At 38.8% G+C, this 27554-nt stretch overlaps 1 protein-coding gene across 1 annotated transcript in view; it reads right to left on the bottom strand.

Moving 5' to 3' along the window:
- Window positions 1-27554, bottom strand: part of MYO16 (myosin XVI) — a 637778-nt gene that overhangs the window by 191379 nt on the left and 418845 nt on the right. The window contains exons 24-27 of the mRNA XM_004382940.2: window positions 19630-19705; window positions 11178-11356; window positions 8327-8407; window positions 7764-7969 (exon numbers count right to left, since the gene is read on the bottom strand). Coding sequence (XP_004382997.2) covers window positions 7764-7969; window positions 8327-8407; window positions 11178-11356; window positions 19630-19705 — 542 coding nt within the window. The remainder of the gene's footprint in view (window positions 1-7763; window positions 7970-8326; window positions 8408-11177; window positions 11357-19629; window positions 19706-27554) is intronic.

Here is a 27554-nt window from a genome sequence, read left to right as displayed (position 1 = left end):
AATACTATGTGTCAATTTAGTTAGGCCATGATTCCCAGTATTGTGTAATTGTTCTCCATTTTGTGATCTGATATAACTGTCCTCCATTTTGTGGTATTATGTAATTATCCACCATTTTATGTGTCGTAAATTCTAAACCTCTATATGTTAATGAGGCAGGATTAGAGTGGAGTCTACCTTGAGTCACGCCCTTACTAAAGGGCGTGACTCAAGTCACAGCCTTACTCAAGTATCTGATGTAAGAGGAGTTTCCTTGAGGGTGTGACCTACATCCAATACATATGGATGCTCTGGCAAAGTTCACTCTTGCTCTGGATCCTGCATCCAGCTCGTCATCATCTGATCTCTGGTTCTCGGGACTTGAGCCAGCAGCCTGTCATCTGACCTGGCCAATTTAGGATTTGTCATCCCCTACAACCACAAGAATCAGGAGAAGCCTTCAGCCTGATGTCTGACCCATGAAATTTGAGACTTACCAGCCTCCATAACCATGTGAGCCATTTTCTTGAGGTAAATCTTCATATATATATATGTATTATGTGTATATATATATACATGTACACTTCATTGGTTTTGCTTTCCTGGAGAACCCAGCCTAAGACATTTGGTACCAGGAGTGGTTCTAGAGAAAAAAGTTGTAAGGATGAGTTTTCTAAATTGGTTCTCAAATCTGGCTAGTCTTAAAGCCACTCATGACTCTGCCTTCAGTAGTAAAGAGGGCACTGCTAGTCCATGGCATGAGGCGGCAATAGAAAAAAGCAAAATATCACAACCAATACATCAAATATTTGTGAGAAACAAGGCTCTGGGTGGTTGCATACTGGATACTTTTCTACAATTTTGTCAGAATGAGAAGTACAAGGAAGCTGGTTGGTTGGTCCTACTTTCATTAGACAAAGCAGTGAAATAAAGAGATGAGCTCAGGGCTTCAGAGTCACAGCTGAGGCACTGCAGAAAAGACCTGGAAATGGCCAGCTGTGCCCTGAAGAAAGCCGTATTTCTTGTATAACAGAGCTGATATTGCCAAAAATCAAACCCAGAGTCTTATTGTAAGAATGACTGAATTTCAGTGCCAAGTGAATTCCCAACCTCGAATGGTGTTTGAAGTTAAAGTGAGGGCATTAATTGGGAAGAAATGGGATCCTGAAACTTGGGATGGGGACATATGGGTAGATAATCAGGATGCTGGGTACAATGGACCTCTAAATTTCACTGAATCACTTCTTCCAATAGCATCATCCCTCCCATCTGAAGAGTTTACTCCATGTTTGTCTGCTATGCCACCCTCCCAGGAAAACCATTATCCCTTCCACCCCATTTTATGAGAATAACTAAGCTGTGCCTGAACTGACTTATCACCTGGGGAGGCATCTGGGGCAGATGCCTTATAAGTTATTAATGAATGTTCCCAGGACCCACTCCCACCACCCATTTTTGTTTCCAGATCTATAACTAGACTTAAGTCCTAGTGAGCTCCAAAAGGTGAAGTACAAAGTGTGACCCAGAAGGAGGTATGCCACACTTCAAAAGAACTTCTTGACTTTTCTAATATATACAAACAGAAACCTAGGGAATATGTGGGGAATATGTATGGTTTAAGGAGATATGTACAGATGCCAAACTGACAAAGGTTGGACTGCGATGGTTAATGATTTGTGTGAAGCTGGCTGTGTTATGATACCCAGTATTATGTAATTATCTTCCATTTTGTGGTATTGTGTAATTACCCTCATTTTGTGTGTTGTAAATCCTACAAACCTCTATTAGTTAACGAGGCAGGATTAGTGTGGGGTGTATCTTGAGTTACACTCTTATTAAAGGGCGTGACTCAAGTCACAGCCTTACTCAAGGCACCACCTTACTCAAGTATCTGATGTAAGAGGAGTTTCCTTGAGAGTGTGACCTACATTCAGTATATATGGACACTCTGGCAAACTCCCTCTTGCTCTGGATCCTGCATCTGGCTCATCATCTATCTCCAGTTTTTGAGACTTGGGCCAGCAGCCTGCCGTCTGACCTGCTGATTCTGGGATTCATCAGCCTCTGCAGCCCCATGGGTTAGCAGCCTGTAGTCTGACCTGCTGATTTGGGATGCATCAGCTCCTGCAAACATATTAGTCAGGAGAAGCCTCCAGCATGACGCCTGACCCACGGATTTGGGTCTTGCCAACTTCCACAATCAGGTGAGCCATTTTCTTGAGATAAATATTTATATACATGCTTCATTTTCATTTCTTTGGAGAACTGACATCTACATTTATTGTCATGTTGGGATTTCAGAAATCATAAAGATTGTTCAAATAAGTAGGTGCTTGCTTTTAGACTGGACATCTATTTTTTTTCTCCAAGCTTTTCATGATAATCATATTCCATTCTGTACACTTAACAAAGTCATCTGCTTTGACAGATTTTATTCTCTAACAGTTAAGGCACAGTGATATGAATAGAAAATAAATATTTTACATAGGAATGATAAATTCTGTTACCTGATATTTTGGCAACCAAAAATTTTGATTAAATTGTACCTCTAGGCTTTGTTTATACAATGATGTTTGATTGCCTGAGGATATTTCAAAGTCCTAATGAGCTTTCTGAATGTTCAAGAAATATTATATTCTTTCTAGATGTAAAAATTTGTAGATTATATTTTGCTCAAGTTCTATAAAAGCTGATAATCTCTCTATGGATCAGCGTTTTTTTTTATTTTTTTTTTGTGACATTATTTCCAGACTGGCATCCTTCATTTAAAAGAGATGGTAACAAATTTCTACTGAAATAAATTAATAATCTCATTTCTACTGTTATGCTATTCCAGACAGGGATGATGAGAAGAAATCACATCTCCTTTTAAATAAAGGACGCATTTAAGAAATGACAAGATTTACTAAAAAGTATAAGTCTCCCCATCCTCCTTCTATTTTTTTTTAAATTGAATATCATTAATCTTCAATACCAGGTTCATTCTGAACACCTACTATACATAGGAATTGTGATTGAATAAGTGGTCCCTGCCTAGAAGTCTATCAAAAGATGCGTATATATAAAAAATTACTTAATTTTAGAAGATATTATTTGCATATACTCTTTTAATAGGCAGATTATTTCTGGCAGATTAAACTGTTGCCGTCAAGTCAATTTCGACTCATAGGGACCCTACAGGACAGAGCAGAACCGCCCCATAGGGCTTCCAAGGAGTGGATGGTGGATTCGAACTGCTGACCTTTTGGTTAACAGCTGTAGCACTCACCCACTGTGCCACCAGGGCTCCATATGTCAAACTAGATTTAGTAAAATACAAAAAAGGTAAAAAGAAGTTTTAATCATTATATATAAATACATATATATATACACACACGTGTATATATCTACATAAAAAAACAACAAAAAAAAAAAACCATTGCCATCGAGTCGATTCTGACTCATAAGGACCCTACAGGACAGAGCAGAACCGCCCCATAGGGGTTCCAAGGAGCAGTTGGTGGATTCGAACTGCCAACCTTTTGGTTAGCAGCCAAGCTGTTACCACTGTGCCACCAGGGCTCCATATCTACAGATATACATATATATATATTATACAGTCATGTTCCCCACCCACTTCTGGGAGGATTAAAGTAATGTGAATAACTACTTGTTGGAGTAGTGGTTAGGGAGATTCATGTAGCTAGCAAAGGGTTGCTCTAGAGAACCACTAAAGAATCCTTTAATGCAAAGTTTTTTGGATTCCATCTCTAAGATACTCTAACAAAATAAAGAAACAGAAGAAAATCTACTCATTTTATTACTCATACAGTGAAATAAATCCTATTTCATACCTAATACAGGAATCTATGAACATTGCTTGTGAACCTTCAAGTACATACAGATGGCATGGGAATCTTGATAAAGCTGCAGATTTCGATTCAGTAAATCTAGGGTGGGGCTGAGATTTTGCATTTCCAACAAGTTCCCTTTGTTTAGGAAGGCATTAGCATACTCTCAACTCTTTAATGGGTGGGGGGTAGGTAGAGGGGAAGACAACAAACACCATTGTCTCCAAGTGACTAGATATTCTAGGCTAGTGGTTCTTAAAGGGTTGTCCCCAGACCAGGAACATCAACATCACCTGGAAAGTTGTTAGAAATGCTAATTCACAGACTTCATGCAACCAACCAAAAACCAAACCCATTGCCTTTAGGTGATTCTGACTTATAGCTACCCTACAGGACAGAGAAGAACTGCCCCATGAGGTTTCCAAGGAGTGGCTGTTGGATTTGAACTGCTGGACCTCTTGGTTAGCAGCTGAGCTCTTAACCACTGCACCACCAGGGCTCCCAGGCTTCACCCAGACTTAATGAATTTGAGACTCTGGGGGTGATGCCCAGCAAGCCATGTTTTAACAAGCCTTTCCCAACAATCTGACACCCACTAAAGTTGGATAACTACCATTCTAGTACAGCTTAGAAAGGGAGTTAGTACTGAAAACAACACTGTAATTTACTAACGCTGGTGAACCTATGAGACTGCATGCCTACTAGCAGATAACACTCACCCGGAATCATAGGACCAGCCGACCAGTTGCCATCCAGTCAATTCTGACTCGCGGCCACCCATGTGTGTCACAGTAGAATTGTGCTCCATAGGGTTTTCAGTGACTCATATTTTGGAAGTAGAGTGCCAGGCCTTTGTTGACAAATTTGCATATTTTGATTCAGTAAATCTTGGGTGGGGCTGAGATTTTGCATTTCCAGAGATGTCCACCCTAGGCGTCTCTGGGTGGACTCAAACCGCCAACCTCTCAGTTGGCAGCCTATTGTGTTAACCATTCATACCACCCAGGAACTCCAATTGTATGTAGGACCAAAAAAAAAAAAAAAAAAAACCACCAAACCCGTTGCTGTTGAGTCGATTCTGACTCATAGTGACCCTACAGGACAGAATAGAACTGCCCCATAGGGTTTCCAAGGAGTGGTTGGCGGATTCCAACTGCTGACCTTTTGAATAGCAGCCAAGCTCTTAACCACTGAGCCACCAGGGCTCCAAATTAAACCTATCTATCTCCAAATCATTTATCATGAGGTGTGGTTGATTTTGACTTCTCCCTTCTGAAGACATTCCAGCTGGTCCCATCAAATGGGCAGCACAAGCCCAACTCCTTTGATGTTTACTTTCCTCTTTGTGTATTTGTGAAACTTACCAAATTGCATAATGAACAAATAATAATACTTCATTCTTCTGGAATTTTTTGTATAAAAATTGAACACAGAATTTCAGTTATTATTATACCATTTGTTCGGGACTAAATACCTCAAAAATGACTGCACAGGATTTTTTGTTTTGTTTTATTTTTGTTGAGCAGCTTCTTCACACTAGTGCCTCGCATGAAATTTCTAGTCAACAAAAGTCTTAATTTTTCTTTTTTTGGTAGATGAATGGGTAGGCAACTAGATTTTTCCATACTATAGTTGTACAATTAATTTTTAACCACAACTGCTAGATTTTGCACTTGTGTGGAACTGTATCATAATGGTTTGACTTCACATCTACAACCTTATCAAAATCATTTAAAATCTTGTTTCTATTCTGCAATACTAGATTCCGTTTTCAATTTTATGTTATCTTCAAATATAGGAGTTCTTATAAATGTTGATTTAACACGTTAGTGTATGTTAAACTTTCAGGGATCTCTCCAAGATTGCAACAAAAATAATGGACTCTCTTGCTAGAAACACACACACCCAAATGAATTCAATTTTAGAAATACATGGATCCCCTAGAGCCCCACTGTTTTGGATTGATTATATTCCCCCTTCGTTAACAAAGAAAAACAAAAGATATGTCGAAGTTCTAATCACTGGCACTTGTGAATGTAACCTTGCTTGGACAGAAGGTCTTTGAAGATGCTGTTAGTTAACACGCAGTCACAGTGGAGTAGGGTAACCTGACATGAAACAGTCTGAGGGATGGTCTGACTAGGATTTTGAAGAAAAAAACAAAAAGCTAATAAAATATGTCAAAATCATTTCACATTATGTTATTCTTCTGTTACTTGGCCTTTTGAGAAATACCCATCTATATTATTTTTTAAAACTCATCTCCTTACTTTATATAGGATTACCAAATACTTCCTGGTTTTCTTTTAGCCCGACCCCCCATTTTATTTTTTAATGATTAAATATATTGTTCTTAGGTGCTGTCAAGTCAATTTTGACTCTTAGTGACACCATGTGACAGAGTAGAACTACCCCATAGGGTTTTCTAGGTTGTAATTTTTACCAGAGCAAATTGCCAGGTCTTTTTTCCAAGGAGCTGCTGGGTGAGTTAGCATCACCAACTCTTCGGTTAGCAGCTGACCACTTAATCATTGCGTCACTGGACCGTCTCATTATTTACATCAAGTTACCTCCTAAACTATACCTCACAGCTCAATACTAGCTTCACAAAAAGCCTTCTCTGATCCCATATGGAATCCTTTCTGTGCTTCTCTAACACTTTGTACATATTTTAACCATCAATAACACTGCATGGCTATTGCTTACTTGTTCATCTGCCTATTGAACTGTGAACTTCATTCAATTAAAGAGTGTAGAGCCACAGGAAAGAAACTAAATTTCTGGTCTAGAATACTGTGGTTTAACATGCACTTGTTAACTAAGCTAATATTCATCAATTAATTTCTTTAAAATAGATTGATGAGTGAATATCTTAAATTTGCTTAAAAGCAGGGTAAGGTTAGATGAAAATACATATGGACAAACATAAAGCCTGAAAAGATGATGTTATTTAGGGGTGAGTTTGGGTGCAAAAAGGAGCCCTGGTGGTGCAGTGGTTAAAGCGTTCGACTGCTATCCAACAGGTCAGTGGTTGGAACCCACCAGCTGTTCCGTGGGAGAAAGAACGGGCGGTCTGCTTCTGTAAAGATTATAGCCTTGGAAACCCTACGGGGCAGTTCTACTCTGTCCTACTGGGTTGCTGTGTTGGGATTGACTTCACAGCAGCCAGTTTTATGGGTTTTGGGGTGCAAATGACTCATTGCAAATGACTGGGATAAAGTCCCAGTGGGAAAAAGAAGGCTAATATGCATACACACAAAGATGAGCCCGCACTACATTAGCTTCTCCTCGTAATTAGCTCACTGTCTTGTGCAGGTGTACATTTGAGCTGAATTTACAGAAATCGGAGGTCAACAAACTTTTTTTGGGAAGCCCCATGTAGTAAATAAGTTAGGCTTAGCAAGCCATACATTCTCTGTCACAAAACCAACCACACATAATATGTAAATGAATGATCCTGGTTCTGTTCCAATAAAAACTTTATTTACAAAAACAAGCAGTGGGTTGGTTTAGCTGAGTGTAGTTTGCTGACCCCTGATCTAAATAATAATTTGTTCATAGATACAAAGGAGAAAATAATCACATGTATAAATCCTTCCTTTAGATAATAAATTTTAAGTAAATACGATAGTGTTTAAAACCTTTCAATCCAAGGAAATCCACAAGTTTAGGGAAGCATGAAAGTGGTTTCCAAGGAATCATCTCCAGTAAAGTTGAGCAACTTTTTATATGAGCTTTTTAGTGCATCTCATTCTTTAAGTTTAGTAACTTTTTCTGTAAGCTTTGTTAGCACATTTCATTCTTTCTCAGTCTTTTACTTACTTGAGATGGCAGAATAATATAAACAATCGCAACAACCTCCCAAAAGAAAACTGAAGGTTTTTGCTAAAATAACACCAGTATACTACGCTGAACAGTGTATACAACAATGTTTTCAAGAGCAGAAGGATTTACCTTGACAAGAAATCCGGGAAGGAAAGGCGGACAGGGTATCCGTACCGAATGACCTTCACCATCTCTAGGACGCCAATATATTGTAGCTGAGCGGACACATAAAAATTATCAAAAGTATCTGGAAGCTTTGAGTTATTGGGCTTGATGCAATGAATGAAGTGTGGAGTGCACTTCTGAAGTTTTCCAATAATATCCGCTAGAGATTTCTAGGGAGAGAAATAAAACCCATGTAAGTCTCCAAAGGAGACGCTGACTGCAAATACAAATCACTGTTTCAATAAAAAATCTTTATCTTCAACACACTACTCTTTAGTACTGATAGAATGGGAGAAAAATGAGGAACACAACTCAAATTCTTAAAAAGTCCACACTTACTGGACCAGTTGAGACTAGAGGACTTCCTACGACTATTATGTACACACTTACTATGCGTACGTGTGTTATTTATTTTCTTCTAAAAGGTACTTAAGTGAGTTAAAAATTGGGAATTATGATTCTGTGTAAACCTTTCACAATTTGTGTGATCACAGTCCAAGTCTGTGAAATCCAAAAACGTCACGAACCCTGAGTTGTGAGGCTACGGAGACTGGACCTCCCCCTTCCAGTTTTTGAAGAAATGTAGATGTTCCTTTCTTTTTTAATAACTGCAGTGGAAACAAAAAGAAAGAAAAAGTGAGCAAGTTTATTTTATTAAATTCCAGTTTTTTAACTCTCCCATCCATATGAAGTCACTAACAGGCAAATATGGACTAACAGTACAGATTTTACAAATCAGCACCAGATGAGTTTCTGTGATGGTACCATAATTTGAGGAAATGGTCAACTACATGTATAAAAGCTATTACTGCCATCCTTTCAAGTTCAAGGCTGTTGTATAAATCAGATCTACCAGCATCCTGCACTCATTTCAATTTGATAATAAACAGACACAGATTCTCATTTGCTTTGTAGTACAATAAGCTTACTATAGCATGCTGGCTATATTACTAGTTGTCCACATGTATCATGAAATGCAGCTGACTCTGGAGCAAAATGAGACTATTTTATGTTACAAAGATTTGAAGCTATAACAACCACTGTTTGCCTTAAGCTTAACTACCATCACTAATTTTGTGGATATATGATTTGATGCTTTCTTATAAGTGTTTTTCTTTCCCCTTATTTTCTTTTTCTTAAACTACTAAAAGAGTTAGTAAATGTCTTGTCTGTAAAAACTGAGAACAGATTGTGTTTTCTTTGATAAGTAATTATATACAGTGCTTAAAAGAAAAAAAAAATTCCATTTATGGCAAAGACCAAATAATAATGGAGATAAGTCAGTGGAAGCAAGAGCACTGGGGAAGAAATAAAGGGCAGGAGGTAATTAATTGAATTCCATCAATGGTTATAATGAACCCTGGCCACTGATGTAGTACTGCATTTCACAAAATCACACAGACTTGGACCAACATATTAATTGATCCCAAATCATTTATCTTAAAATAAAAAGGTCTTGTTATAAGAAAAAAAAATCCGATGAAGAGTTCTTGTCAATTTGATGCCATTGCTAGTATGACAATAGCTCATTTCCTTCCATTAAGATTAACTGCCAAGCCGAAATGATTAACTGTAACTGATAAGGGAACGTAAAATGAAGGGACTGGTGCAAGATCAACCTGTTTTCTATCAATAAAATGCAAACTGTGATGCTCAGTTAGAGTGAGTTAAATCTAATCCTTTCTGGGCCACAAGGGCGAATGCTGAGAAATGAGGGAAGAAATAAGGGATGTAAGGAATGAAACACTTAAGAAATAATCATAATAAATAAATCCCCATCACTTGAAAGTGAACACTCAATTTCCCTTTCTGGGCGGAGTGACTGCTGTGAATTATCTCCCGCTTGCAGTCCTTTAGGGAGAAGACTAACGGGCATGTAGGTCTCATTGTGTTTAATAATTAAGGGTTAAAATGATGGTTTAGACGCGTGTGGTGGTGTTCTTGTTCTCCATTGCCAGAAAGACTGCGAAAGGAAGGGCCAGGAGGTCCAGAGAAACCCCCAGGAATAAAGATCTTTCTTACAAAAGGCAATCCTTTGTCTTTTCATGTAAAAGATGCCATTTTCTATGCAGTGAAATTGAATTCCCAGGATTATCGTGTTCCGGCACAACTACATCAAAGGATCCCTAATTCTTGACTCTGCTGATCACACACACACACACACACACACACACAAACACACATTGCTTCTATGTGATATAAATTTCCCCGACTTCTCAAAATGGAGCTGATTTAAATTATGCTTTTATTTTAATTGGGGAGCTAAAATGCATTCCAGCAAGGTACAGCAACTGAATTTCTAAAACTGATTGTCCTGGACACCATCCCAATTATATTTCTCATCTTTTATAATTTCAGCAGAGGCGAGCAAAGCCAGCTGAGATACAATCAGGCAATGAATTCTTAAGAAACCTAAGGCACTTCATACATATTCACGGTCAGTTTGAATCAACTCTTTACTGAGTATTTAGTTCTATTTAACAAATAGCCAGAACCATTAGGTTGTATGTACAATCAAATGTGTATGGGATGAACACACATTAAAAGTTAGTATATTACAAAAATATATTAAAAATCTACTAAATACACAGTAAAACACATTCTAATATCTAAAAACACACCACGTCTGTAAAAAAAAAGCTGTTGCTGTAGAGTTGATTCTGACTCATAGTGACCCTATGGGACAGAGTAGAACTGCCCCACAGGGTTTCCAGGAAACCCTGGTGGCATAGTGATTAAGAGCTATCACTGCTAATCAAAAGGTCGGCAGTTCAAATCCACCAGCCACTCCCTAGAAACTCTATGGGGCAGTTCTACTCTGTCCTACAGGGTTGCTATGAGTCGAATTTGACCTGACAGCAGTGGGTTTTGTTCTTGGTTTGGTACTGGGTTTCTAAGGACTGGCGGGTGGACTTGAACAGTCAACCTTTTGGTTAGCAGCCAAGCTCTTAATGACTATGCATCAGTATTAAAAAAAAAAAAAACTACACCGTATTGTTTAGAGATCTAAACTTCTGAAGTGATTAATGTCAGCAGAATAAGAAAGCTAAGTTTATTCCCTCCAAGCTTACTGTCCCCGAAGTTACTTCCCATTCATCCAAAAGAGAGTCATACAGATGAAACATAAACAGGATGCCGCACAACCAATGACTCCTACTGTATCTGCTGTGGAACTTTCACTACACCGTACAGTCCTATACAGCTCTCTTCTCTAATAGCTGCACTGCAGGGAAGCATTCTTTATTTTGATACTTTCAATAAGAATATCAACTTCTTTCATTCAATATTCAAAATGGTATTTGTTTCTTTTTTTAAGAGGAAGCAAACGTACTAAACCAATTTAAAAAACAACGGAACAAGAATCACAAAAACGCCTACCTTACTACTAAGCTCTAGATAATTCTTGTTTTCTCCAGTAATTGAAGAAGCTGTCATTTTCTTACTGAGCAGGGCAGATTTGTGTCCTCGAAATTTAAAGGAAGGAGAGGAAGATACGAGTGATCCCGTTTGTGACAGCTTCGACTGGAACAAGTGACTGATCACAACATTTTCACTAGCTAGGAAATAAATAAAGGAATATTGTAAGTGGCATTAAAATGATTATTTACAAGAGCATTAAACTTATTCCTCATCCAGACACTTTAAGCACTAAAACATTGTGAGTGGAAGACATCATTGGCGTAGCAACAGCAGAACGAGGAGTTTATTTTTCCCTACATCCTATGTTACTCGGTCAGCAAAAAAGAGGAAGACCCTCAATGAGATGGACTGACACGGTGGCTGCCACAATGGGCTCAACCATAACAACGATCGGATTGTGAGGATGGCGCAGGACCGGGCAGTATGTCGTTCTGTTGTGCACAGTGTTGCCATGAGTTGGAAATGACTTGATGGTACCTAACGACAACGACTATGCTACTTGCTCCACTATTTGATTAATTCTGACCTTCACTGCCCTTCGTTAGAGTCCTGATGGCGTGTTTCCCCACCCTCCTCCTGAGTGCTCAGCCCTTCACTCTCTAGCTGTATGGCATTTACTTCGATTCTAGTTACGTGAACTGAATCTTACCTCCTCATACCTAAAGGGCTTCCTGCATTTGATCAACTCGTGAAGACATGTGGTTTCTGTCAGCAACTCCCCATTCCCAAAAATAAGTCCCCAGGAAAATAGTTCCCCAGGATCTACCCTGCCTCCGAGTAGTATGTAAATATCCTTGGGAGACCCTAACTCATTGGATTGTTAAGGTTAAAGAAAAGAAAAAGGAAGTAGGTGTTTTCTGATCCAGTTAAGCTGCAAAGGTAAAAAGCAAGCTGACATATTTTAGAAATTAGGTTATTCAAATTCTAATAATTCTGGGGTCTATTCTTGACCCCACAGGGAGCACTGGCACATGGGTGAGTGGGTTTCTGTTCACAAGTATGGATAGAATAATCAAAGCAACTTTGTTGTGTGCCATCAAGTCCACTCCCACTCATAAGGACCCTACATGACAGAGTAGAACTGCCCCACAGGGTTTTCCCAGGTTGTAATCTTTAAGGGAGCAGATCGCCCGGACTTTTCTCTCACTGAGCTTCTGGTGGGTTCCAACCATCCCACTGATCTTTCGGTTAGCTGCTGAGCTCTCAACCACTGCACCACCAGGGCTCCTTTGAAAGCAATACACATGGTAGTTAAAGACCTGGAATGAACATTTCCTGTGTTACTGATATCTGGATGTAGACAGTGTTTAAGCTTTGGTTTCCTCTTCTGTAAAATGAGGATTACAGAACCTACCTTGAGGATTATGGCAAGATTAAAATGTAAAATAAAGTACGCAAATCACCTAGGATCATGCTTAGCCCGTCGGACAGTTATCAATGTTGACGGGCAGAACAGTTTAGCTCTTACCTTTTTCACATTCAGATTTATTTTGCCTGCCCAGGTGCAAAACAGGGCAGACATAGTATACTATTTGTAATGCCTACAGTAAAAAAAATCACTACTGTAAAAAATAAATAGGAAACTACAAAGAACCCTCAGAGGCAGATACAATTTTGAAATGTGAGAAGGCTAAAAAGAACCCTGTCGTGTTGAACTGAAATTAGAGAAATCGGCATAAATTAAAGGAGCCCTGTGGCACAGAGGTTAAAGCCATCGACTGCTAACCGAAAGGTCGGTGGTTCAAAACTACCAACAGCTCCACAGGAGAAAGATGTGGCAGTCTGCTTCCGTAGAGATTTACAGCCTTGGAAACCCTATAGGGTCGTGATGAGTTGGAACTGATGAGACGGCAGTGGGCTTGGTTTGGTTTTTTGGTTTTAATATATATGTATTTATTATCTATAACTTTCTAGTTCAGGAAGAGTCTAGAAGCGATGAAATCCCACTAGCAATGAGCTTCCATAGCTGCCAGATCTTAACAGTATTTCTTAATGTCATTCTCCACTAGAATAAATCTGGGATTCTTGAACAAATAGACAGTTCTAGATTTGAAGCAGGGTAGATGATCATAGAATATTTTTTAAGGCTAGCACATAAGGAAAACTCGTTGCTGTGGAGTCGATTCCGACTCATAGCGATCCTGTAGGACAGAGTGGAACTGCCTCATAGGGTTTCCTAGGAGTGGCTGATGGATTCTAACTGATGACCTTTTGCTTAGCAGCTGAGCTCTTAACCACTGCGCCACTAAGGCTCCAAAAATCATGAGAACATGTCAAAAGAACATAGGAACTAGCTTGACGGGGTTACTACTGGCCAAATCGTGGATAGTTTTAGCATCAAAAGAATGATAGTAATGGATTATAATTCATTAACTAAAATAAGAATACATGAGTCCAATCTGATAAAAAATTAATTAATTAATAAAGGAGAAGAGAGAACTCTGATATGCCACTGTAGATAAAATGACGGGGTTAAGAAAATCACAATTTTGCAGCCATGAGAGATATAACTGATTTAGGCAAAATCAGTAATGTATGCAAAACTAGTGGGTACAAGTTTGATGAGGAACAAAATATTCATGCAGTCTCAAAGCCTTCCCTCATAAATTACTTGTTAATTACAAAGGGAAAACAGCAACTTTAGAGAAACCTGGTTCCCTGAACTCCATCTGAATAAACGATGTCTCAAACGGTCAGCACATGCCTGTCATATAATGCCCTGGGAACACCACCACACACCTCGCTGATATTCCTGCCAAAATGGAAAACCCGATTCTAACGATGAGGAAATATCAGACAAACCCAACCTGAGGGGGGCACACCCTACAGACAACCAACCTGTCATTTTAAAAAATATCAGTGTCATAAGAACAAAGAAAACTGAAGAACTGTCCCAGATGACAGAAAATTCAAGAGAAATGACAACTAAATGGAGTGGATAATCCTGAAATGGGGAGAAATTAACATAAAAGTAACATTTGGTAAAATTCATAGGCTCAGGGTTGGCAACAGGTTTGTTTGTTTTTTGTAAAATTTGATACGGACCCTGGATTATATACTAGTGGACTCTGCATTAAAAATCAAAACCAAACCCACTGCCATCAAGTCGATTCCGACTCATAGTGACCCCATGGGGTTTCCAAGGCTGTAAATCTCTACAGAAGCAGACTGCCACATCATTCTCCCATGGAGCCACGGGTGGTTTCCAGTTGCCAACCCTTCGGTTAGCAGTCCAGCGCTTTAACCACTGTGCCCCCAGGACTCCTTGGACTCTGGATTAGATATGAAGATTAATGTTAAAAATTCTGATAATTTACTGAAGTTCCGTAAGATAATGTCCTTGATCTTAGTACATAGACGGAAGTATTTGGGTGTAAAGAGGTATTCAATTTATTCTCAAATTGTTCAGAAAGTAAATGTACACAAACAGAGGGAAGGAAGGAGGGAGAGAGGAAGAAAGACGAAGGGAGAGAGAAAGATAAAAAGAATAAAAGAAAGGTGTTGAAAAACATGAATCCGGGAAAAGAGCATATGACAGTTCTTTGTACTAACATTGCAACTTTTCTTGAAGTGTGAAATTATTTCAAAAGAAACAGTTAAGCAATAAATGTACAATAACATTGCCTATTTAAATAAACAAAAATCAAAATTTTCTCATTTATATTTGTAGTAATTCTATGTATAGATGGACCCCAATTAAATAACAGAACACACTATTCCTAAAATTGAAAAAACAAAAATTCATCCTAAATAAATCTACGAACTCTGGACATAAATATGGACCAAAACATGGGAATAACCCACTTCTGTCTTTCTTCTGAGTCATATGGGCAGGGTGCATGAAGATTAATAGGAGTCCAAGCCACAGGTGAAGGCATGACAGGACAGAACAGGTGTCTTCATGCTATAAAAAAAGAAATTCTGCCTTTTTTTTTCTGCTTCTCAGAACCAGAGAAAGACAGATACCCTGGGGCAAAAGACGGGACCTGTCCTTTCCTTCCTATTACAAGAAGTCCCTCAACGTAGGCCGTTTTCTTCAGGGCACTCTCTATATACATTGAAATGGAAACTACTCCTCATGGGTTCTATAAACATCGTATAAGGCGTTTTCTGCCTGTAAAGTAGAAAAATCCAACTTGGGTGCCCCCAATTTATAAGCAGGTATGCAGAGAGGCACAGGAACAAAGGACTGGATAATTATTAACGGTATGATTCACAGTAAATTTAAAATTTTTATACTCTCAAGATTAGAATTAATCGTCCAGAGTTTACTCAGTTTTTTCTTCTTTCTGAGTCGTGTGGACCTTCTTCTCTCGGGCATGAACGAGAGCAACGGCTGCATTTTCCTGGGAGCTATGTCTCCAAGCTGCCTGATGTTACTTGGTTAGGAGACCCAGGAACACAGCTGTGATGGGACATGTCCTAGAACAGACCCGGGCACCGTCCACAGCTGGGTGCTTCTTGACGACATGAAGACTGAGTTAGGTACTATAAGCAAAGCACAGAGCCCTGGTGGCTCAGTGATTGAGAGCTCGGCTGCTAACCAAAAGGTCGACAGTTCAAATCCACCAGCCGCTCCTTGGAAACCCTAGGGGGCAGTTCTACTCTGTCCTATAGGGTTGTTATGAGTTGGAATTGGCTAGACGGCAATGAGTTTTTTAAGCAAAGTACTTATTATCACATTACCTGGAAATATAAACTATTATTAATAATAAATTATCCTTGCTATAATAACTATTTACTGTGGCAAAACATTTCACAGTTTCATAAAAATGATATCACAATCATTCATCTTCTGCTTATATCGTAGAACCCGGGTGAGCAAACTGCAGCCCATGGGCCAAATCTGGCCCACCGTCTGGTTTTGTAAATAAAGTTTTATTGGAACTCTGTCACACTCATTTGTATTGTCTGTGTTTGCTTTTGGAGACCCTGAGTAGTGCAAATGGTTAATCTGTTTGGCTGCTAACTGAAAGGTTGGAGGACCCAGAGACACATCAGAAGAAAGGCCTGGTGATCTATTTCAAAAGAAATCAGCCTATGGTGTGCAGTTCTACTCTGACACCACATGGGTCATCGCCGCGAGTCCGATGACTTGATGGCAAATGGTAACTGGCAAAGTTGCTTTCACGCTACAACAGTGAAGGAGTTGCAAGAGAGACCTATGGCTGGCAAAGCCTAAAATATTTATTCACAGGCCCTTTACAAAAAAAGTTTGCTACTTCCTCTAAAAGAATACAAATATATACGGGCACAATTTAAATTCTTTCCTCTTGCTCGGATGTACCTATATCCTAAAATATTTAGAATAAAACAATTCATTTTCTTTTTTTTTTTTTTTGTAATTGTTGTTTTCCTTGTAACTTATTAGCAAGCGCTCACAAAAGAATGACTTTAAAATACAGGGCTTTAAGCAAGGTCATGGAGGCTCCATAGACACATCCAAACGCCCTGAGGGACCGTATTGCTGGGCTGAGGGCTGTGGGGACCATGGTCTCAAGGAACATCTAGCTCAATTGACATAACATACTTTATAAAGAAAATGTTCTACATTCTACTTTGGTGAGTAGCATCTGGGGTCTTAAAAGCCTATGAAGTGGCCATCTAAGATACTCTACTGTTCTCATACCTTCGGGAGCAAGGGAGAATGAAGAAAACTAAAGCTACAAGGGAAAGATTAGTCCAAAGGACTAATGGACCACAGCTACCACAGCCTCCACCAGACTGAGTCCAGTACAATTAGATGGTGTCTGGCTACCACCACTGACTGCTCTGACAGGGATCACGATAGAGGGTCCTAGACAGAACTGGAGAAGGATGTAGAACAAAATTCTAACTCACAAAAAAAAGTCCAGACTTACTGGCCTGATAGAGACTGGAGAAACCCTGAGAGTATGGCCCCCGGACACCCTTTTAGTTCAGTAATGAAGCCACTCCCGAGGTTCGCCCTTCAGCCAAAGATTAGTCAGGCCCATAAAACCAAACGAGACTAAAGGGATACACCAGTCCAGGGGCAAGGACTAGAAGGCAGGAGGGGACAGGAAAGCTAGTAATAGGGAACCCAAGATCGTGAAGGGAGAAGGTTGACATGTCGTGGGGTTGTTAACCAATGTCATAAAACAATATGTGTATTAACTGCTTAATGAGAAGCTAGTTTGTTCTGTAAACCTTCATCTGAAGTACAATTTAAAAAATAATAAAAAATAAAGAATGAGGAAGAAACAAAATAACACAGGGCTTTTGTGGTTAAATTGTGTTCCTCAAAAGGATATGTCGAACTGCTAACCGTTGGGACCTGTGAACGTGACCTTGTTTGAAAATAGGGTCTTTAAAGATGTTATCAGTTAGGTTAACATGAGGTCATACTGGAATAGAGTGTGTCCTAATACTGTCTGACCGATGTCCTCATGAAAGAGGAAGGGGTACACAGAGACAAGGAGACAGAGGAAGGATGCCACGTGATTCTGCAGCTGCAAGCCAAAAGAACAACTGGCCTACTAGAAGCTAGGAGAATGGTATGGAACAGATCCTCCCTCAGAGCCTCAGAAGGAAACAACACGGCTGACACCCTAGCTCAGACTCCCAGCCTTCAGGACTATGAGACAATGCACTTCTGTTCTTACAAGCCACCCAATCTGTGGTCTTTTGTGACAATAAAAATCCCCAGGAAAGCAATACAGAGCTGTGTGAAGACAAGCAGAGCTGCGATATCACCAGCCGTCACATTCGCATCCTATTGATATTCTATCACCTTGAAACACGAAGATGAAGAAAAAAGCATTGCTTCAATTTCTAAAACATGGTAGATATTAGATCTACATAAAATAGTATGGCTTAGTGAGTAGAATTAATGTCACCGAATTGCCAACTTAAAAGTGGTAAAAATGGCAAATTAACTTTAAAAGTGGAATGATTATAAAAGAGAGTTAATGTTAATTGTAAAAATGTAAGTGGCGTTTTTCTGTTGTTAAGATGGTCTTCTAAATTTTTTAATCTTGAAATCAAGAAGTATAGATTGGATAAAAAGAAAAAGACTATGGCTTAGGGAGAAATGCATTATAAATCAAAGTGCGAATACTTGAAAATTAGAGGGAAGAGATCTCCAATGATAATCCATAGTATCAATTTTTTCAATTCTTCATTGCTACACAATATTATCCTAACTTCATGTTTTATCATTAGTTTAAGTAAGAGAATTCACAATAACCATACATTCTGGGAGGCTAGCCCCGTGATTTCCCACGAATGACAATATATTGTAACTGTGCTGCTGTGATTTAACGCAAATGTGTTCCCCAAAGCAGAAGTCTGATATGGATGTCTTATTTCCAGCTAAAAGGCATCCAACTATTTCATGAAAGGCTATCATATGCTCCTTGGACCAGAAAAGATAAATGACTCTATCTCACTTGGAGCAACTTAAAGCACAAAAGAGGATACGTCTGAAAAGGTTATTAGAAAAATGTGAATCATTGTAGAATTGCTATTAATGAGTAATCACTAGAGGAGACAGAATTACATATATATATATTTTTATATATATATAAATACACACACACACATAGACATATAAATATCAAAACCAAACCCACTGCTTTCAAGTCGATTGTGACTCATAGCGACTCTATAAGACAGAGTAGACTGTCCCATAGGGTTTCCAAGGCTGTAAATCTTTATGGAAGCAGAACGCTACATCTTTCTCTTGTGGAGTGGCGGGTGGGTTCGAACCACTGAGCTTTTAGTTAGCAAGAAGTGCTTTACCCACTGCCTCACCAGGACACACTTATATATAAATACATATCTATTATATATAATATATATAAACAGAATTATACTATATGTATGTACTTATATGTGTATGTATATATATGAATATACTAATATATATATATGAATATAATATACTAAGATTCACTAAGTAGAATATAAATTTACATATAAATGTATAAAAACAAAAAATAGAATAAATTTATATTCTCCTTCTCCTGAGTGAGCCTTAGTACTGTATACAGAAAGATACATAAGAATTAAATACCACTCTTAGTTGTGTGCCAGAGTCATCTGAAGTAATGAAATTCGCCCAGCTAAAGCCTAAATAACTTTGGAAATCTTATTCATCTTCATTAGTCTTCACAGAAAAGCTTTTTTATATTCAAACCACTAAACTGGTAAAGGTGTTTTACATTTCTGTCTGCTAAAAGCTTAGTTAAATTATGGTTTCTACAGGGCTCCACTTTAAATCGTAACCAATGTATAGTGTGGCAAGATCCATTCGTTATTATTCACATTAGGGTGCGAAAAATATTTCCATTATCTTTTAGCTGGCAGCATATTTTATAGGACAATGTTCAGATAGAGAAATGAGGAATGTGTGGCATTTTTACCAGTACAGAGAAAAAGAAAAACTTACTTTTCATTACACATAGAAGATTCTGTGAAAGGGAGTCTTTATTTTTTTCAATTGCTCCAACAATTTCATACATGACCTGTAATAAAAGGAAATAGCATAATTACTAATGATTAAACATGACCATGACAATCATTTCCTTTAAAGAGTACCTTGACTCAGCTGAAGTTTTAAATTAATCATAAAAGAAGCGTCTCCAGGTTTTAGAGTTCACAATACATGCAGGTTCAAAGCTTCTCATCAGCATGCTCTCATTTTGCACATTAAACAAGAGACGCCTTCTCGGTTTTAATTTGTGGAGCCCTGCTCTGATTCATGAGTTTCAGTGCAAATAATGATGACTCAAATTCATGTAGTCCCTTTTATTCTTAAGGACTCTAAACCTCTTTGCAAACTCAGTAGAAAAGACTCCGTGACACCTTGGAACTGAAGTGTGATTTCGGTGAGAGAAATTCAATTGTTTCTTTATTAAAAGAGTTCTGTTGGATCACCTACAGAATTAGTTTATCTGAAGTCTTTAAAATCAAGAAATTCAATAAAGCACTTAGTTCCAGATTATCCAAAGGGAAATTTTCCTCACCCTTGTTTCTTAACATGACTTTATTGTTGGGTCTTACTGATATTCCAGTAAGTGCTTTCAGACTTGATCTTTGAAAGGAGAAATGGTTTTACTGGCCCCTACATCCTAGCTAAGGGTGAACTTGCAATGTAGTGCTGAGAAGCCATATTGGCTGGCCATACATCCATCATAAAGTTATTATTTTCAAGAGCTGCTTCTTGTAGAAACATCTTGGTACACAGCACCATGGTCAGGAAATGAGTGTCAGGCTGTCCTTTGCTCTGGGGTGGGCCAGGATGAACCAGGGATGCACTGACCAATGACACCTCTCTAGGCCTCATGGCCTACAAACGTCTGTGAATGGTAATGGTTCTGATCAATAAGCAGGATAACCACGCCTGCCAGGCAGCCTGGAGGGGATCTACTCAATGGCAGTAAAACGGAACTAGTGCAGACAGAGAAAGAAGCTATGAGAAGGAGGCTGTGCAGGTCTGTGAGAGGGAGGAACCTAGACAAAAGGCCAGATATTTCCTAAAAATCCTTGCTTCCTGAATGGCTTTCAAATTCCAGTTTCTGGCCGTGTCCATCCTTACCTTAAAAGCTTTACTAAATGTTTATTCTTTGCTGTCACAAGAGCTTAAATAGCAAATTAATACAAAGACATCTGTTATGGATTGAACTGTACCCCCTCAGGACAATTATGTTGATGTCCTACTCATCCTGGAGGCAACTGCTCTCAGGAAATTCCAGATTTACTGGAATATAAATGGCTAAAATGTTTGATGTGCCTCAGGATGAGTAGGAGGCAATGACTTTGAATAGAAAAGAAACTAAGAGATGCTGTAAAATTTGATAGCACAAGGCCACCGGGGTTCCTCGGCAATTCAAAAGACAGGGAGAACTTCCATGAAGGGGAAACCAGAGAGGAGAAATCACCTAGAGCTTTGTGAGTGGGGAATACTGTCAGAGCAGATGAAGGTCTATACCCCCAGATGTGCCTCTAGCAAGCACAGGGCAGGGGCTGCTGGAGCAAGAAGTAGGTTCTAGGTAGAAGGCTCTCCAATGTCACTTAGGGCAGTTCCTCTGCTCACAGTCCTATCTGCTTCCATTTCTTGGTGGTTTATTACATAGGGGATGGAAGACGTGCTAACAAGAAGTAGAAATAGACTAGATTAAATGCTTTCCTTTTTTTCCCTCTCTGTTTACATAACTGAACCTCAAACTTAATTTTTTTCTCTCTTAAGGACTGGAAGATAGGATTCGACAGCATCCTGCATGCATGTAATAGAGACGTTTATATGCATATAGCCCAATACAAACGTCTAAGGAAATTGTCATATACTCAGAAGTTTCCTTTGGAAGGGTTCTGTTCAATAAAAGGACTCAAAAGAAAACCAGGCATTTTGCTTATGTTTCAGTATTTGGCAATGCTTATCTAAATGCTCCTGTGTGGATGCCAGTGCAGAGTGCAATACAAACTACAGAGCACTGGCAGGCTGCTGCTTATTTGAAAGTACTGGCTGTAACATTCCAGCACTGCAAAAAAAAAAAAAAAAAGCAATTAAAAGATGAATTATGTCACCTGTATATGAAAAAAAAGGGCATATAAGACTTGCACCATGGCTGTGAATCACAATTCATCAAGATACCCAGTTGCTTGGATCCACAAAAAAAAAAAAAAGTTACAAGATGCCAAACCACATACACTCTCTTCTTAACTGAAGGCTGTCAGGCTCACGCTTGGCTAATCACCAAGGAAACTGAAATCCAAAGGCGAGAAAGACCCACTGTAACAGCTCTTTCTACCAACACTGGATTCCAATTCCCTGAATTGAAAGCAAGAGCACTTGGCGTTCTCTACCTAGTTAAAGAAGGAGCAGAGGTGGGCCAGAGCTGAACTTAGTAGGTTATTTCTGCAGTCTTAGCCTCTCTCCGACGGCCTGCCGCATCGTGGGAGGGCAGTGCTAGTTTGTGGGCTGTGTGCTAAATTGAACTACTATGTGGCTAATATCTTTAGCGTTTCTCAAAATGTAGTCTGTAGATTACTGGCATTAGAACATCCTCTGGTACTTAAATGAAAATGCAAATCACCCCAGACTTATTTAATCATCGTTTATAGAAATAGGTTTGAGGCACCTGTATTTTTAACTTGCACATTCATGCTTGAGAACCAAGGCTCTAGGCATTAGTGACTTACGGTGCATCCTTAACCCTGTCCCCTTAATATGATGATAACACAGGTGATAAGGGAGTACCGGTTGCTATTGAGTCGATTCCGACTCATTGTGACCCTGTAGGACTGAGTAGAACTGCCCCATAGGGTTTCCGAGGAGTGGCTGGTGGATTCGAACTGCCGACCTTTGGGTTAGCAGCTGAGCTCTTAACCCATAAGGGAATACAGAAGTAGAGTTTTCAGAAATAAACATTCAGCAGTACAATTTAGATATAGGGACACACCCCCTACTAGAACAATTATTACAGCAGATATTGGCATATTCTAAAAGCTGTTGAGATGTTTAAAATGAAACTAGACTATAACTCTATTCAAGGGTAACGTTTTTTTCTTAGATGTATTAACATTTTTTTGCAAACCTGCCGAGAAAGAACTTTCAAATACTTTTCGTTAAGTTAGCAGCAACAGAACTCTATTTTTCCAACAATCCTGATCATAGTGGTGCCCTATATTAGTCATACACAGTGCTGAAAAGTCTGAGGAAAATGAATAAAAGTGTGATACTGCAAAAGAAGGGAGGAACGACGGGTTCGGAAAACGAGGTTCTTGTTCTAGTTTCCACCTACCAATCTGAAAAAAACACACATGAAACATGCACTTTATGTCAGGAATTAATTGTGGGAAGATGAGATAGACAGCTTTTCTGCCCTTCAGCTTCATACTTATAAAATTTAGTGTTGAACTAGGGTCAGTTCACACTGAAGTTTAATGATTTTATTAGCTTAGCTTATCAATAAAAATAACTTTTTTAAGGGAATGGGAATTGGCTATATATGGTCATGGTAAATGGGCATGAGTGGACATCATCTATTTAGATTTTCAAAATATCATTGACAAGGCTTTTATATATGTATATATCCTGTATTTGACTTATTTCTATTACTGTATATCTGTGTATTTATGTCTCTATGTATCTATTTATGTATCTATGTAATTATCTATCTATCATCTATCTCACACCTAATTTGAGTACAAGCAAAGGGATTGCTTTATACAGTTTATAAATCTGATCCTAAGAACTTTTACACAGTTTCTTCCCCCATCCTTTCAAGCCAAGAGAAAGGAGACTTCATGGGATCATTCTTACAGTTTCATATTGTCCCTACCAGTTAGAGGGACACAGTGGACTGGTGTTTGGTTCCCACTAAAAAGCACAAAGAGTGGAAATGAGAAGGACAATGGGAGTAAAAGAAAGGTTCCTTGGGATCAGCCTGTACTTTGTGAGCATATAAAACCGGAGATAAGAAAACATATTATGTTTTTTATAAACCACAAAGGACCTTGTGAAAGTTTCCTCACTTGTTCCACAAAACAGAAGGATATAGCCTAAAGCTATTTTGAATCCTGCCCGAGACCACCTGAAAAACAAGTTTCCATTGAGTTCATTCCAACTCATGGTGACCGCATGTGTATCAGAGTAGAATTGTGCTCCGTAAGGTTTCCAATGGTTGACTTTTTGGGAAGTAGGTCACCAGGCCTTTCTTCTGAGGTGCCCCTGGGCAGATTGAAAACTCTAACCTTTCAGGTAGCAACCAAGTCTGTTAACCATTTGCACCACCCAGGGACTTCAGGACCACCTGGGGAGGGTGAAAATAATGGGATTCCTGGGGAGAGGATGTTGAATGACCTTCTCCAGAAGAACGTGCATCCCATAGGTCACACAGGAAGAGTATTTAAACAACACATGGAAGCACCCAAATGGGAGTTAGCTTTAAACATCTAAAGGCTATTTTTGTCTGAAACCATATTACGGCCATACAAGACAAGTAAGCCCCTTCCTATCCGTGTTAACCTGAAAGAGAAGACAAAGTTCAACATGAATAGAAAGGAAAAAAAGAAAAGGACTCTCTAGGGCACAGGGCTTAGTCTGCAGCTGGAAGTGAGAGGACTTGAGTTTGTAGTTTTGATTATTATGCGGGACTAGAAATTCTTGATGACTGAATTGAGTCTGTGAGTGCCAATTAAAGATCAGAAAAATCATTGGAACTCCTGAGTTTTATCCACTTGCAAGCAAAAGGCTATCTCTGCTAAAGATATTTTAGTAGGCAGTGTGATCCAAAAATAAAACTGAATTCTGATTACAACCCTCCAAGCGTTACATTTTCAAACATCAGGTACATAAAGAATAAGAATGTTAACAAAATCTGGAATAATATTTTTGAAAGAGAAAGCAAAATTTACTCTTTTACTAAGGAGAGGAAGGCTCAGAGATGAAAATGTTTAAAAGGATGTCTTATGAACAATTGATAAAGAAAGCAGCCATTATCACTACTAGTTTAAGTCTATTATTAACAAATCATATCAGAATAATCATACATAATTTTGACAGTGTTACCAGACAGGCAAAAAGATAAGTGAAATAGAGGCAGCTGTACGTGGATCTAGAAGCAGTCCTTCCAACAGAACCCGAAAACCAAAGCCATTGCTGTCCATCAATTCCAACACATAGCAACACTATAGGCCAGAGTAGAACTGCCCCATAGGGTTTCCAAGGAGCAGCTGGTGGATTAGAACTGCTGATCTTTTGGTCAGCAGCCAAGCTCTTAACCACTGTGCCACCAGGGTTCTCCAACAGAACAAGGGGTTTAAAATTGGAAAAGGTGTGCATCACAGTTGTATCCTTTCGCCTTACTTATTCAATGTATATGCTGAATAAATAATCTATTAAGCTAGACTATATGAAGAAGAGGGCAGCATCAGAATTGGAGGAAGACTCATCAACAACCTGCAATACGCAGGTGAGACAACCTTGCTTGCTAAAAATGAAGACAATTTGAAGCACTTATTGATGAAAGTCGAAGACTGCAGCCTTCAGTATGGATTATGCCTGAACATGAAGAAAACAAAAATCCTCAGAACTAGATTGCTAAAAGTCATCATGATAAATGGAGAAAAAAATTGAAGTTGTCAGTGATTTGATTCTGCTGGGATCAACAACTGATGTCAATGGAAGCAGCTGTCAAGAAATCAAATGACGTATTGCATCTGGCAAATCTACTGCAAGAGACCTCTTTAAAGTTTTAAAAAGTAAAGATGTCACTTTGATGACTAAGGTGTGCTTGACCTAAGCCACGGTATTTTCAATTGCCTCACATGCATGTGAAAGCTAGACAGTGAAAAAGGAAGAGAGAAGAACTGCTGCCTTTGAAACTGCAGTGTTGGCAAAGAATAACGGTACTGTGGACTGCCAGAAGAACAAACAAATCAGTCTTAGAAGAAATACAACCAAAATGCTCCTTAGAAGCAAGGATGGTAAGCCTTTGTGTTGCTTACTTACTTTGGCTATGTCGTCAGGAAAGCCAATTTCTAGAAAAGAACATTAAGTTTGGCAAAGTAGAGGGCTAATGAAAATGAGGGAGACCCTCAAGAAGATGGACTGACACAGTGGCCAAAAAATGAACTCAAACACAGCAGTGATCATTAAGATGATGCAGGACTGGGCAACATTTTGTTTTGTTATACATAAAGTCACCATAAGTCAGAGTCAACTCTATGGCAATAAATAACATGAACAAGAAGTATTTTTTTAAGTAAAAATATTCATTCACTCCTTCATTAATAATTGATTGGTACCAAGCCCATCAATTGGTGTTAGGAGACTTCCGAAGTAATCCAAGAGTGAGAAGTGTGGCATGAGCTAAGATTATTGGGATAAAAAAGGGAGTAGCTGAATTTGAGAAATAAATAGGAAAACAGCTCAAATTTGATGATTAATTAGATCTCTGGTTTTGCCATGAGCTGAAAAAAGGGACAAACAAGGAGAATCAGTTTTATTCATTATTTATTTGCTTTTTTTTTTTTTTTGGAGCCCTGGTGGTGCAGTGGTTAAGAGCTCAGATGCTAACCAAAAGGTCAGCAGTTTGAATCCACCAGCTGTTCTTTGGAAACTCTATGAGGAAGTTCTACTCTGTCCTATAGAGTCACTATGAGTTGGAATCCACTGGACGGCAACAGGTTTGGTTTTTGGTTAATTTGCTTTTTTTGAGGTGGGTTGAGAGAGAAAGAGAGAGACCATTTGGGAAGGGACTAGGGAATTTAGTTCAGTGAGCTTCTGGATATGTTGAAATTATGATGCTGCTCACGTGGAAATACTAATTAGTTAAATATGAAGGTCTACAGTCCACAGAAGAAATAGTTGGATGGAATATTTGGGAGTCATCTCACATACAGTAACTGAAATATGATAATTGATAACCTCCTAGGAGGGAAGGCTAAAATGCCATACTGAGTAACATCAATTTGCAATCCCTCTTCTGCCATGTTATTTACAAACATGATGCAAAATATTATCCCTAGAAAAGAAGTGGTTGGGATTAACGGGCAATAAAAACGCAAAACTTTTAAGATCCACTCTTGAATTCAATATATCACATCAGCATGTACGTGAAGATTGGATTTTAGAAATATAAATGGTCATTTTCAGCAAATACAAATGAGTCCAATTTTTTTCATGCCTGATTTCGGCTTTCTATCTGGTGTTTACTGAAAAGGGTGTCCATTTTTTGTGTAGTTGTTAGTCGATCTCTATATATCATCAAGATTTAAAAGTAGAGGATTCTATTCTTTAAAATTTTTCCACTAAGTGAATCTATCCAATAGCTTTGCCTGGTTTCCTTTGGTTCATTAAGTTGATAAATACTAATTAACAGACAAGGATTATTAGGAACACATAACAGTATTAACCACTTGCTGTTGAGTCAGCTACAACTCATGGCGACCCCACGTTTCCGAGTGGAACTACAATCATAGGGTTTTCAATGGCTATGATCTTTCAGCCAAGTCCTGTGGCCCAGTGGTTAAGAGCTTGACTGCTGACCAACAGGTCGGCAGTTCTAATCCACCAGCTGCTCCCTGGAAACCCTATGGGGCAGTTCTACTTTGTCCTATAGGGTTGCTACGAGTTGGAATCAACTCTACGGCAATGGGTTTGGGTTTTTTAATTTTTTATGGTCTTTCAGAAGAAGTCCTTATCTAGATATCTAGATAACAAGATCCAGCTAGCTTGAGATCTGGATCCAGACCTTTGAAATTGACACCTTTCACATTTATGATTATGCCTCTTGGTTCATTTTAAGGGGAAAAAAATACCAATCAACTAACAATTAAGTATAAATAATCTAGGCAATCTAAAGTTTC

This window comes from Trichechus manatus, unplaced genomic scaffold (genome assembly GCF_000243295.1).
Source record: "Trichechus manatus latirostris isolate Lorelei unplaced genomic scaffold, TriManLat1.0 scaffold00102, whole genome shotgun sequence".
Lineage (NCBI taxonomy): Eukaryota > Metazoa > Chordata > Mammalia > Sirenia > Trichechidae > Trichechus > Trichechus manatus.
Note: the sequence above shows the minus strand (reverse complement) of the source record. Positions and strands in the feature narration are given on the sequence as shown.